This window comes from Papio anubis, chromosome 11, assembly GCF_008728515.1.
Source record: "Papio anubis isolate 15944 chromosome 11, Panubis1.0, whole genome shotgun sequence".
NCBI classification, from domain to species: domain Eukaryota; kingdom Metazoa; phylum Chordata; class Mammalia; order Primates; family Cercopithecidae; genus Papio; species Papio anubis.
Window position 1 is genome coordinate 18,381,480 of NC_044986.1, and position 12,142 is coordinate 18,393,621.

The window sequence follows — 12,142 nt, forward strand, 5'->3', positions numbered from 1 at the left end:
TTTAAAGTTCAAAAGTTACCAGCATTAGACTGAACGTTTCCGTAAAAGCCCCCACATTCTCTCAAATATATAAGAATCTTTTCTCAGTTTTTCCTTAAACCTCTACTCTATAAGAACACAAGAAGCTGGGCACAGTGACACATGCCTGTCATACCAGCACTTTGGGAGGCCGAGGCAGGAGGATCACTTGAGCCCAGGAATTCGAGACTAGATGGGGCAACATAGTGAGACTGTGTCTCTACTAAAAAAAATACAATAAAATAAGCTGGGTGTGGTGGCTTGCGCCTATGGTCCCAGACCTTGGGAGGCTGAGTGAGGCAGGAAGATTGCTTGAGCCTGGGAGGTTGAAGCTGTGGTGAGCTGTGATCATGCCACTGCACTCCAGCCTGGGCACAGAGCAAGACCCTGTCTCAAAAAATTTTAAAAAAAAGCGAAACCAAGAAACTACTCAGGGGACATTTTTACCAGTGTCTTTAAGATAGAAATAAGATTTGCTTGAAATGCTGGTGCTCCCTTCCCCAATCCACATACACAAACACAAAGAGAATCTTAACTGAAGCAAATTAGCAAATGATTAGCTTCAAGGCAAAAGTATCTTGCTTTCCATTTGAAAAGAAGAGCAGAAATCAAATTACACACATAGGTTAAAATTCGCCATAAACTAACTTCTTCACAGGGCCTATCATCATAGAAACATATTAAAGGCTGAATGAATTCAGGGTTCTACTTCCAAAGTTATATTATACTAATTATAAATCACTTTTATTGCTGTTAGAAGTATAGGTTAGACCAATCTTCTTGAGAAATTGAGTTCACAGAACATATATTAAAAGAAAACAACTCTATGGAACTCAATGAATACTCTAAACAATTTGCCAATTCCCAACAAAATCAATGGCATATGGGCTGGGTGCGGTGGCTCACATCCCAGCACTTTGGGGGGCTGAGGCAGGTGGATCACTTGAGGTCAGGAGTTCGAGACCAGCCTGGCCAAAAATACAAAAATTAGCTGGGCATGGTAGCGTGTGCCTGCAATCCCAGCTACCAGGGAGGCTGACGCAGGAGAATCACTTGAATCTGGGAGGCCGAGGTTGCAGTGAGCCGAGACCATGCCACTGTACTCCAGCCTGGGTGACAGAGCAAGACTCCACCTCAAAAAACAAAACAAAACAAAACAAAACAAAAAAACCCAATGGCATATCATACTTTTTAAGAAAGTAAAACATTTCATTCCATTTAAAATACTAGTAATATTGCTGGGAGAGGTGTCTCAAATAAGAACAGCAAGAGGAAAGATGTTAGTTTAGCACTCCGTCCTTCAATCAATGTTTCTCAAAGTGAGACTCAAGACTGTTGGTATCCTGATCTTCTGTGGGGCTTGATAAAAATGCAGATTCCTGGGTCCCATCCAGACCTGATGAATGAGAATATCTGGAGGTAGAGCCAAGGAATGTGCATTTTAGAAAAATTCCCTAGGTGATGAGGAACTGTGGATTTAACACTTTGGTTCCTACTAAAACTGTTCCCCTTCTGTTTTAGGGATCTCATCAGTACCCACAACATAGCCACACACATGGCTTCTAAATCTCTTAAACTTCCCTCCCAAATCAAAGATGTTCAATACCTGCTAATTATCTCCATTAGGAAATCACGATGACTCAAAGCATCTGGAACCAAAATTATCATCTTCCCCTCAAAATCAGCTCCTTGGGGGCCCCTGTTTTTCCACTAGCAGCAGACTTACTGGTTCAGGAATTCCAGCATTCAAATCATCCTTTCCCAGCTTCTGCATCTGAGCAGTTACAAGGCCATATAGAGCCTACCTCTATTCTGAACACACCCATTTCATTCCAACCTATTGCTTCCAACTTGGTTATAGTCCTTGTTACTTCTTGCCTGGGTAACTCCATAAGGTTCCAAATCAGTTGCCCTGCTTTTATCTCTCCTTCCAAAGAATCTGCCGTATAAAAGGCTGCTGCCAATTTAACTTAAGGCACAGATACCATCACATAATAACATCCCTGCTCAAAAATAGTTAATGGCTCCCCAGTATCTACAAGTAAGAATAAACTCTTCATCCTGTCACTCAAAGCCTTTGACAATACTTAGTCTATCTGTTCAGGTGCTTCTTGCCACACATCCTAATTATACTGTTTCCTGAACACACCACAGACTTTTATATCTTCATTCCTTATGTTCACCCACTCTAAACACCTGCCAAGGCTCATTTCTTTTCATTTATTTATTTTTTAATAGAGATGAGGTCTTGCTATGTTGCTCAGGCTGATCTGGAACTCCTGGGCTCAAGCAATCTGCTTGCCTCAGCCTCCCAAAGTGCTGGGATTACCGGTGTGAGACGCCGCACCCAGCCTCATTTCAAAGATGGCCTCTTCCAGGAAGACTTTCCTGATGACCTAGAGCTGATGAATCTCTCCATTCTATAAGCACTTAGGGAATTTACTTTGTATCTTTCCTTTGATTCTCCCTTACTCTACTTTAGATTACAGTATCTGAACATTCACATCTACCGTCTTCAGCAGACTGTAAACCCCTTTAGGACAAAGACTGTTTCTTTTCTTTTTTTGAGACAGAGTCTCGCTCTGTCGCCCAGGCTGGAGTGCAGTGGCGTGATCTTGGCTTACTGCTACCTCTGCCTCCCGGGTTCAAGCAATTCTCCTGTCTCAGCCTCCCAACTAGCTGGGACTACAGGCACGTGCCACCAAGCCTGACTAATTTTTTGTACTTTTAGTAGAGAAGGGGTTTCACCGTGTTAGCCAGGATGGTCTTGATTGATATCCTGACCTTGTGATCTGCCCGCCTCAGCCTACCAAAGTGCTCGGATTACAGGCATGAGCCACTGCGTCCGGCCGGCAAGGACTGCTTCTAACTCACATACCATATATATTTAACCCACAGTAGATGCAAATATTGGCTGATATTAATGAACAGAGAGAGATGACATTTCAGGGAATACGTGCTTGAGAACTGCAAAACACTTCTGCTCTTATCTATACTTATAACTAATAAAACTGCATTCCTGGCTGGCCACGGTGGCTAATACCTATAATCCCAGCACTTTGGGAGGCTGAGGTGGGTGGATCACCTGAGGTCGGGAGTTTGAGACTAGCCTGGCCAAGAAGGTGAAACCCTATCTTTACTAAAAATACAAAAATTAGCGGGGTGTGGTGGCATGCACCTGTAAACCCAGCTACTTGGGAGGCTGAAGCATGAGAATCACTTGAACTGGGAGGCAGAGGCTGCAGTTAGCTGAGATTGCACCACTGCACTACGGCCTAGGTGACACAGACTGTCTTAAAAACAAAGCAAAAACAAAATCAAAACCCTGCATCTCCCTAAAGATTCATTCATTTAGTGTTAACTGAGCAGTTCCTATGCATTGTGCTAGATTCTAGAGAAGCTGTGGGGACCCAAGATTAATGAGACAGAATCCTTGTCTTCAAGGAGCATACTGACTAGCAGGAGAAAATAAAATGCACTTAAATAACCAGTGCTAGGGGACTGTGGTAACTGACATTAAACACATACGAATAGTCCTATTCGTTAAAAAAATGCAGATACCTACCACCTCTGGCTTTGGAGAAATACGTTATAAAAACACTAAACAAAGCAGACGTGTCACTAAATCTGAGAGGTGTTCTCTGTAGTGAGGTTTAGAAATGTGAATGTTTTTCTGAAGACGGGTACCTACAGTGTACCTCACCATAAACATACATAAGCCTACATATTTCATCTGCTTCTGGTCTATGCTACGCACTTAGAAAACAAGTTTCAGAAATTTTTGAGAAAGAAATTTTCCAGGCTTGTTTGGGGAAAAAAACACTTGCATTCCAAGTACACTAAGGTTACCTAAGAAAACTTTAGCAAAAATGAACTTTGAGAAGAAAAATCTCAGTTAGCAAAACTGAGATATTCCTCATAGTATACAAAAAACTAAAAAAAACTCTAATACCATTATAAATCTTTAGAAATCCAAAATCATTAGACTGTTCTAGCCATTTCGAAGCAAATTTGCAAAAGATGACACAAAATATAACGCATATGATGAAAAACATACGATGTGCGTGATTAGTGTTAAGGGCATGCATAGTCCTTAACATTACCTAGAAATTTAAATTCATGGAATTTTACAGCTTAGCTGCTTACCTAACTCCAGTTAAGAGTCCAGAATAGAATCCTAAATTACTTAGTAATGTAAAATAGAAAACAAACCCATATATTGGAGTGGCTAACATTTAAAAATAACAAAACAAGAAAGACCTGACAACATCCAGAGCTGATGACAACATGGAACAACAGAAGCTCACATACGCTGCTGATGGGATGCAAAATGACAAAGCCACTTGCAAAACAGTTTGGCATTTTCGCATGAAAATAAATATACACTTACCATATGATCCAGTGATCCTACCCTAGGTATTTATCCAAGTGACATGAAAACCTAAATCCACGCAAAAATCTGCGTGTGATGTTCTTAGTGGTTTTATTCACAACTGTAAAAAACTAGAAACAACCCAAAAGTCCCTCACTGGTGTATGTGTAAACAACTGTGGTACATCCATACAATGGTATACTACTCAACAACATAAAGGAACAAAATCATGGATGAATCTCAAATGCAATAAGCTAACTTTAAAAAGCCAGAATCAAAAGGCTAATTACATGGCTATGACTTTTTGGGAAAGAGAAAACTACTGGGATGGAAAATAGACCAGTGACTGCTAGGGCGTAGGGGTGGAAGAGGGATGACTACAAAGGATCATGGGGTAGTGTGACAGAACTGCTGCACATCTTGATTGTGGTAGTAGTCACACAACCGTGTTCATCAAGTTCACAGAAAGTAGACCAAAAAAAGTGAATTCTATTATATGTAACATATCTTAATCCAAAAAAAGGAAAAGAAAGAAAAATTTATTTATATATTTTTTATTTATTTGAGACAGAGTCTCACACTGTTGCCCAGGCTGGAGTGCAGTGTTGCAATCTGGGCTTACTGCAACCTCCACCTCCCAGGTTCAACCGATTTTCCTGCCTCAGCCTCTCAAATAACTGAGATTCCAGGCGTGCACTACCACGCCCGGCTAAGGTTTGTATTTTTAGTAGAGATGGTATTTCACCATGTTGGTCAGGCTGATCTCGAACTCCTGACCTCAACTGATCCACGTGCCCCAGCCTCCCAAAATGCTGGGATTATAGGTGTGAGCCGCCACACCTGGCCAGAAAAATATTTTTTAAAAAACTGAAAAGAAGGCCAGGTGTGGTGGCTCATGCCTATAATACCAGCACTTTGGGGGGCCGAGGAAGGAGGATCGCTTGAGCTCAGGAGTTCTGGACCAGCCTGGACAACACAGGGAGACCCTGTCTCTACAAAAAAATTTTTAAAAATTAGCCAGGTGTGGTGGTGCGCACCCGTAGTCCCAGCTACTTGGCAGGCTGAGGTGGGAGGATCACTTGAACCAGTAAGGTTAAGGCTGCAGTGAGCCACGGTCACACCCCCACATCCAGCCTGGGTTACAAAACAAGACTCTGACTCAAAAAAAAAAAAAAAAAAATTACAAAAAGGTAAAAAGACAAAAACAACATAATCATTTCTTCTAAAATATTCCAAAATGACTTCACTGCTGAAAAAAAAAAGTGAATGAAAGCAAAAAGTACAAAAATATATTTTTTACTTTAAATCTGGAAGTGAAATCCAAAATATCACTTAATTTAAATAAACTATGATTTGGTGATTATGGCTATGAAAACAGTACGAAATACTACAGCAATCCCAACTGCTATGAGGTTGGAGAGATAACTCGTGCTTTTTTCCATCTCGTCCAAATCTGCACATGCCATCCTTATCCCAGGCCAGATTTCCCATGCTACATACTAGGGCAAGCTTGGCTGAAAATATGATAGCATATCAACTTTTGCAACTTGTCTATCTCTGATTCAATCTTCAAGTTGACCTCTTTTAAGCCATGACTTTGTATCTGTCCAGTCCCTGCACCACCTCGTATCTCTGGCTCAACTGCATTCTTTGAAATTCTTTTTTTCCCAGGAGAATAAAATAGTGATCTTAAAGGAAAAATAATTCTGGGAAGTAAAACAAGCTGATAATCTGCAAAATAGAGCTCCTTCTAATATTATTCACAGAATTCAATTTTCATAATGATCTTAATGTAACTATAGTTTGAAGGTTGATAAGAAGTGTATCATACCTCTAGGAAAAAGTTAACCAGGTAGGGGTCCTGTTTCAGCTTCGCACACACAATGCAAAGAAACTGAATCTCTTCATTTTCTGTTGGTGTTGCTAGGACTTCACCACAGAGTCTAATTAATTTCTGTGAAAACAATTGTTTTTAACTTTTTAAACTTAGGTTACTTTTTACAAATTTGTAAAATAATCATTCATTTACCTTAAGGATATTTAAAATTTTCATATGATGCAAATACCCTGCATTAATCAGAACACTAATGATATTTATAATTATCTATATAAAAATAAACTTATTAGTGGTAAATTTTTCAAGTTCACTACTGTAAATAATTAACGAGTTATATAATAAATTTTCCTTTAGATGTCACGGAAGTAAAATCCAAGGGAAATTCATGTATAAAATTTTAAAAGAGAATTAGAAAGACTGTAAGTACACTTAATGTGATGCATAAAGAAAGCTCAAGTATTTGCTAATTTGCATGTTAATTTTGGAATAATTTCATTATTTTTACTCTCAGAAAAATAATGTAAAATTGTTTCAACATTAAAAGAAATCAAACCAAATAATTTTATGTAAGGGGAACAACATACCTGCACCGGCCTGTGCACGTTAATGTGTGGAAGTAGTGGCTGCCGGATTCTTCCCAGAAGTTTCGTATAGAAAATCAAAACCTGCTGTTTCATTCCCGGAGGACACTGGGTAGAGGAAAAAAGGAAAGCCAACAGGAAAAGATCAGACAATGCAAACTGAAAAGCTGCAAAAATCAGAGAGGCAGTGTATATGAATGTAGTCCACCTTGAAAAGATAATGCAACTGGCCAGTTAATAACTGTCAGAATAAAATTTTCAATCAAATATTAATGATGGGTATTCCAGAAATAATATTATATATCTGAGACCATAATATAGCATGTGAGACCATAGGCCGTAGTTACAAACGTAGTTACAAACAGCATGGTGATAATCTGTTGTTGAGATTAGAGTTTGGTGCAGTCAATGTCAACCTGTTTATATTCTAAATGCTGGGGTAACACGAAACTGTAATAGTTAACTCCCTGCCGGAACAAAGGCAAAATCTTGTTACTTAGACTAATGACAGACAGGTCATCAACAACTTTCCATCATATATATGTAGGAGTAAATAAAGCCTCCTAACACACATGTAAATAAAAGGAAACCTGTGGTGTAAACGGTTGTGATTTTATCCTAACATCATTTTAAATTAGAGCCGTTCCTCAGTATACACGGTTATATCCAAATCTGCACTTACTCAGTTCCGATAGTCAGCCCTGTGGAACCCACATATGTGAAAATTCAGCCCTCTGCATAGGCAGGTTTTGCATCCTGGAAATACTGTATTTTCCATCCATGTTTGGGTGAAAAAAAATCTGCCTATATGTGGACCTACAAGTTCAAACCCATGTTGTTCAAGGGTCAATTGTAAGTATTCTTTGCCTATTATAATCATAATATAAATCAACCAAATTATTTACATTATAATAGGCAAAGAATGTTTAATAAATTAGTTTTTATAACATGCCAGTTGTTTTAAGTATTTGCTGAAAAATAGGTAAACCCAATGATCACTCACACTGCAGATTAAGAGAGTATGAATTAACAAGCTTATGTTCCTTAATTAAGCTGCTTATACTGCTTCACATTTCAAATACAGTTACAAAACGAGTATTTCCAAAGCATCATCATAGACATGCTATCTGGAAATAGTATAAACTATAATCTCATGCACAATATTTTTAAGCAAGCAAATACTTTACATTATTTAGATAAACCACTAAATTATATTTACAACCACCTGTATTAAAATAAATTTACTAAAGTACAATTACTAACTTTTGCTCAAAAATCAGTTAATCAATTTATTATTAACAATCCTTCTCTCCAAAGGACAGGAAAAAGAAGGAGAAGGAGAATGAGTTCCAGAATATTAGGCAGCAGGTGTGTTGCCCAGAAAACATAAATTGAGTGAATTTAACTTAAAAGTAAATTAGAGTATTACAGACAAAAGGAAATTGTCTTGTATGCTACTATTCATAACTCTCTTTGTCATGAAAGTGTGTCTGTAGGTTTCTTTTGTTTTAACCTAATTTTTTTTCACATATATCATAGAAATTCACAGAACGATAGACTTTTAGGGCTGGGGAGGCCCCTCAACAATCACTTTTTGGATTTTAAAGAGGAGGAAGATTAACCAAAGAGACTTATGATGGTCACAGTGCGTGAATAATGAAGTCAGGACTGGAAGCCTGGCCTCCTAATCTGAACTCAAGGCTCTTCCGTTCCCTCACTCGGCCACACGGCTGGAAAACTTGTCTCTATAACTAATTTGAAGGCTTTGCGATATAAAATATTATTGATATCATAATTTCAGCTTTGTAAAGATTTTTCAATATTCATCAGACCTAAAAAATATAAATTGGCTCCACTCAACAGTTTAGTTAGTGTCAAAATAATCAGTGACATTCTCTTCCAGGACTATGACAAATAATTCCTATTTTTTCAATCCTATTTTAACTGACTTCCTTCTCTCTTTTTTTATTCTGAGCTCATGTACTTGAGTTTATTTTCATAAATGTTTATATTGGAATTCTAAGCAGCCAAGTACTAGTTGCTGTCTAGAGTGTTTGGAATCTTTCTATCTCTATGGACATATGTGTATAGGCTACATAATTTTCTTTTTTCCACAATCTTAACTTGAATCCTGCCATGTTCAATACGCACCTTTTAAATCAAGTATTTGGCAGTTTCTTTATTCATAAGACATTAAGGCATGTACTACACGCCCAAAAACATGGTGTGGATTAGGAACTTACATCAGCTTTCCCCAAGGTGTATAATGTTTCCAAGATTTTGTGATGGAGCAAATATTCCATACATGGCCCCGTCTCTCCAGATTCCCGTTCATTTTCTTCTTGAACCAGTATATCTAACATCTGTTCCAGATGCGATGGAATATTTGTATCGGTCACTGGGGCTTTATCATCTAAACAACAAAAAACACTCATCAAATATTTAAACATTTTTAAACTGCATATTTGCACCTAAAATACTCTCTGTCTTTCCCTTTTCCTATTCAAACTGAGAAAAATCTGAACTACACACTTAAGTGAGGTTTATAAACATAGTATGATTATCTCTGCTAGAATTTAGATGATGCATTTTGTCATATTCTTACCCCAAAACTGAATCAATATTCTGAAATATGGCCAGGCACAGTGGTTCACGCCTGTAATTCTAGCACTTTGGGAGGCCGAGGCAGGTGGATCACCTGAGGTCAGGAATCCAAGACCAGCCTGGCCAACACAGTGAAACCTTGTCTCTACTAAAAACACAAAAAATTTAGCCAGGCGTGGTGGCGGGCACCTGTGATTCCGGCTACTCAGGAGGCTGAGGCAGGAGGATCGCTTGAACCAGGGAGGCGGAGGTTGCAGTGAGCAGAGATCGTACCATTGCACTCCAGCCTGGGTGATAGAGTGAGACTCCATCTCAAAAAAAAAAAAAAAAAAAAAATCTGAAATATATTCCGTAAGCTAACATTCATCTATCCATAGTAATTCAGAAATAAGAGTTATTTATATGGGAAAATGGGAACATGACCAGGAAAAATACACGTCATATCAAAATGTTCTATGTGTACTTGTAATTAAAATATTTTTTTCACTTAGCCAGTTCAGAAGATCTGAACTTTAAGTTTCTTTAAATAGAAATAGGTTGGCCTTGAACATTAAGGCAAATAACCTGGGATATATGAAGAAGACGGATTCTGTTTTGTATTGCTACTACATTACTTTGTAGGATTGGGAAGCCTGTCAATGCCCCTAATTCATTTTCTTCTGTTAAAATGAGAAGGCAAAAGGAAAACCCACTATTAAAATTATTGACATCTCTCATTAACAGATGACTGTTTTCCAAAATCTGTTTTTCAAAGTTGCTTCTCTGGAGAATTTTTATTAAATATTACTGATTTCTTATAAAAAAATAAAAATTTAGTGCTATTTTTTTTAACATATCACAGTTAGACTCAAACATCACATGGTTTTATCAACCTATCCTTATTATACTAAGGTTAAACTACTCTTAAAAATGTGAAGTTTTATAGAACATTTAAATACAAAATACATTAGGAAATGCCAAATTATTTACTTATGTCTCTATTTTCATTTACTTTGTACTTCTATAGTTTGAACACCACAATTCTGGTATGCTGTGTACTGATATGTTGCTTTGTCTGTATACTAGCACAGAGAGAAAACCATAGCTAAGCCTTATGGAGAAAACAATGGATAGAGAAGGGTCACCTTTGTTTTCAGGAGGACATATGTATCAAGTTTGATATGGTATGGGACAGTTGTTAGAAGAATGGGTCCTGGAGTTAGACAACTTGGATTCAAATCTTGGCTCTGTCACTTTCAGGTGGATGAACTGGTGCAACTTATGTAAGCATCAGTCACCAACACCTATAAAATGGAACTAATAAACACTAGTGAGTACTATTATATGATTTCAATGAAATAATAAAGCCCAGTCCTTAGCACAGAGTAAGAATTCAAGAAATGTTACGTCTCATTTCATATTCTAAAATGAGTAGCCTAGCGCTAGTAAAGGATGATTTATAAGTTTACTTATAATTTATTTTTCAAAAATGTGTTTTCCCCATAATTGTAGCCTTTATATACACAAACACTCCAGGAAAGAATGAATGTTCAAGCACGGTTTAATTACAATTACTTATGGCAAAAAAATGACCAAAAATACTTTTTAAATTGAGAACTAAATTAATTGTAAATTGAACTTGACAGGATTAAAATCTTAGCTCCCTATAAGACAAGATCTAGTTTCAGCCACCGATTCTCATCATTCCTGAACTATAAATGGCATTGTGCCTTTGCATATGCTTTTTTCCACCTGAAATGTTATTTGTTCCATATTTTATTGCAATGTACATACTTATTTCTGCTACTAGATTGCAAAAAATCTTTTAAAGCAAGAACTTATGCATTTTCTCAAAGCCATGGAAGCAGGAAAAAAATTATAAGGGCTAAGAGCAGTCCTTTGAAAAGGCAGCTCCTCTCAAGAAACATTTCTGTAGATCTGCTGGCTAAACATCTAAATGAAGTTAGAAATTACATATGTATATTTTTTTTGTCTGATTTTTACTTACTGCACAAATATAAAGGATTTTTTTCTTTTAACAAATCACGTATAATCCTGTCAGCTTGCCAAATGAACTATTCTCATTTTCTCATGTTTCCTTTTAGTTAAATGACATGCATCCAATCTGCATATCCACCGGTGTTTACCTGTATACTCCTCAGGGGATCCTGTAGTGCTAGGTAGCAATGTCCCTATTTCATTCTGTCGCCAAATTTTGGTCTATGGGCCAAATCCAGCCCTGCCATCAGTTTTTGTACATAAAGGTGCATTGGAACAAAGGAAAGCTCCTTTTTTTTTTTTTTCTTTTGAGACAGTCTCACTCTGTCATCAAGCTGGAGTGCAGCGACGTGATCTCGGCTCACTGCAGCCTCCACCTCCTGGGTTCAAGCGATTCTCCTGCCTCAGCCTCCCGAGTAGCTGGGACTACAGGTGCATGCCACCACGCCTAGCTAATTTTTGTATTTTTAGTAGATATGGGGTTTCACCATGTTAGCCAGGATGGTCTCGATCTCCTGACCTCGTGATCCGCTTGCCTCGGCCTCCCAAAGTGCTGGGATTACAGGCATGAGCCACCGTGCCTGGCCCGAAGGCTCATTCTTTAACAGCAGAGCTTAAGAACTGCAACAGAGACTGTATGGCCCACAAAGCCTATCTGGCCTTTTATGGAATAGTTTGGCAACCCTTGACCTAATCTATTCTCATTCCCCATATTCACTGTCCATCCTTCCTATTTACTGACAACATCCTTCC

The 12,142-nt window shown here is 38.0% G+C and overlaps 1 protein-coding gene across 1 annotated transcript in view; it reads right to left on the bottom strand.

Moving 5' to 3' along the window:
- Positions 1 to 12,142, bottom strand: part of FAM160B1 (family with sequence similarity 160 member B1) — a 46,001-nt gene that overhangs the window by 22,412 nt on the left and 11,447 nt on the right. The window contains exons 3-5 of the mRNA XM_003904286.4: positions 9,052 to 9,221; positions 6,812 to 6,916; positions 6,222 to 6,344 (exon numbers count right to left, since the gene is read on the bottom strand). Of these exons, the coding sequence (XP_003904335.1) occupies positions 6,222 to 6,344; positions 6,812 to 6,916; positions 9,052 to 9,221 (398 nt within the window). The remainder of the gene's footprint in view (positions 1 to 6,221; positions 6,345 to 6,811; positions 6,917 to 9,051; positions 9,222 to 12,142) is intronic.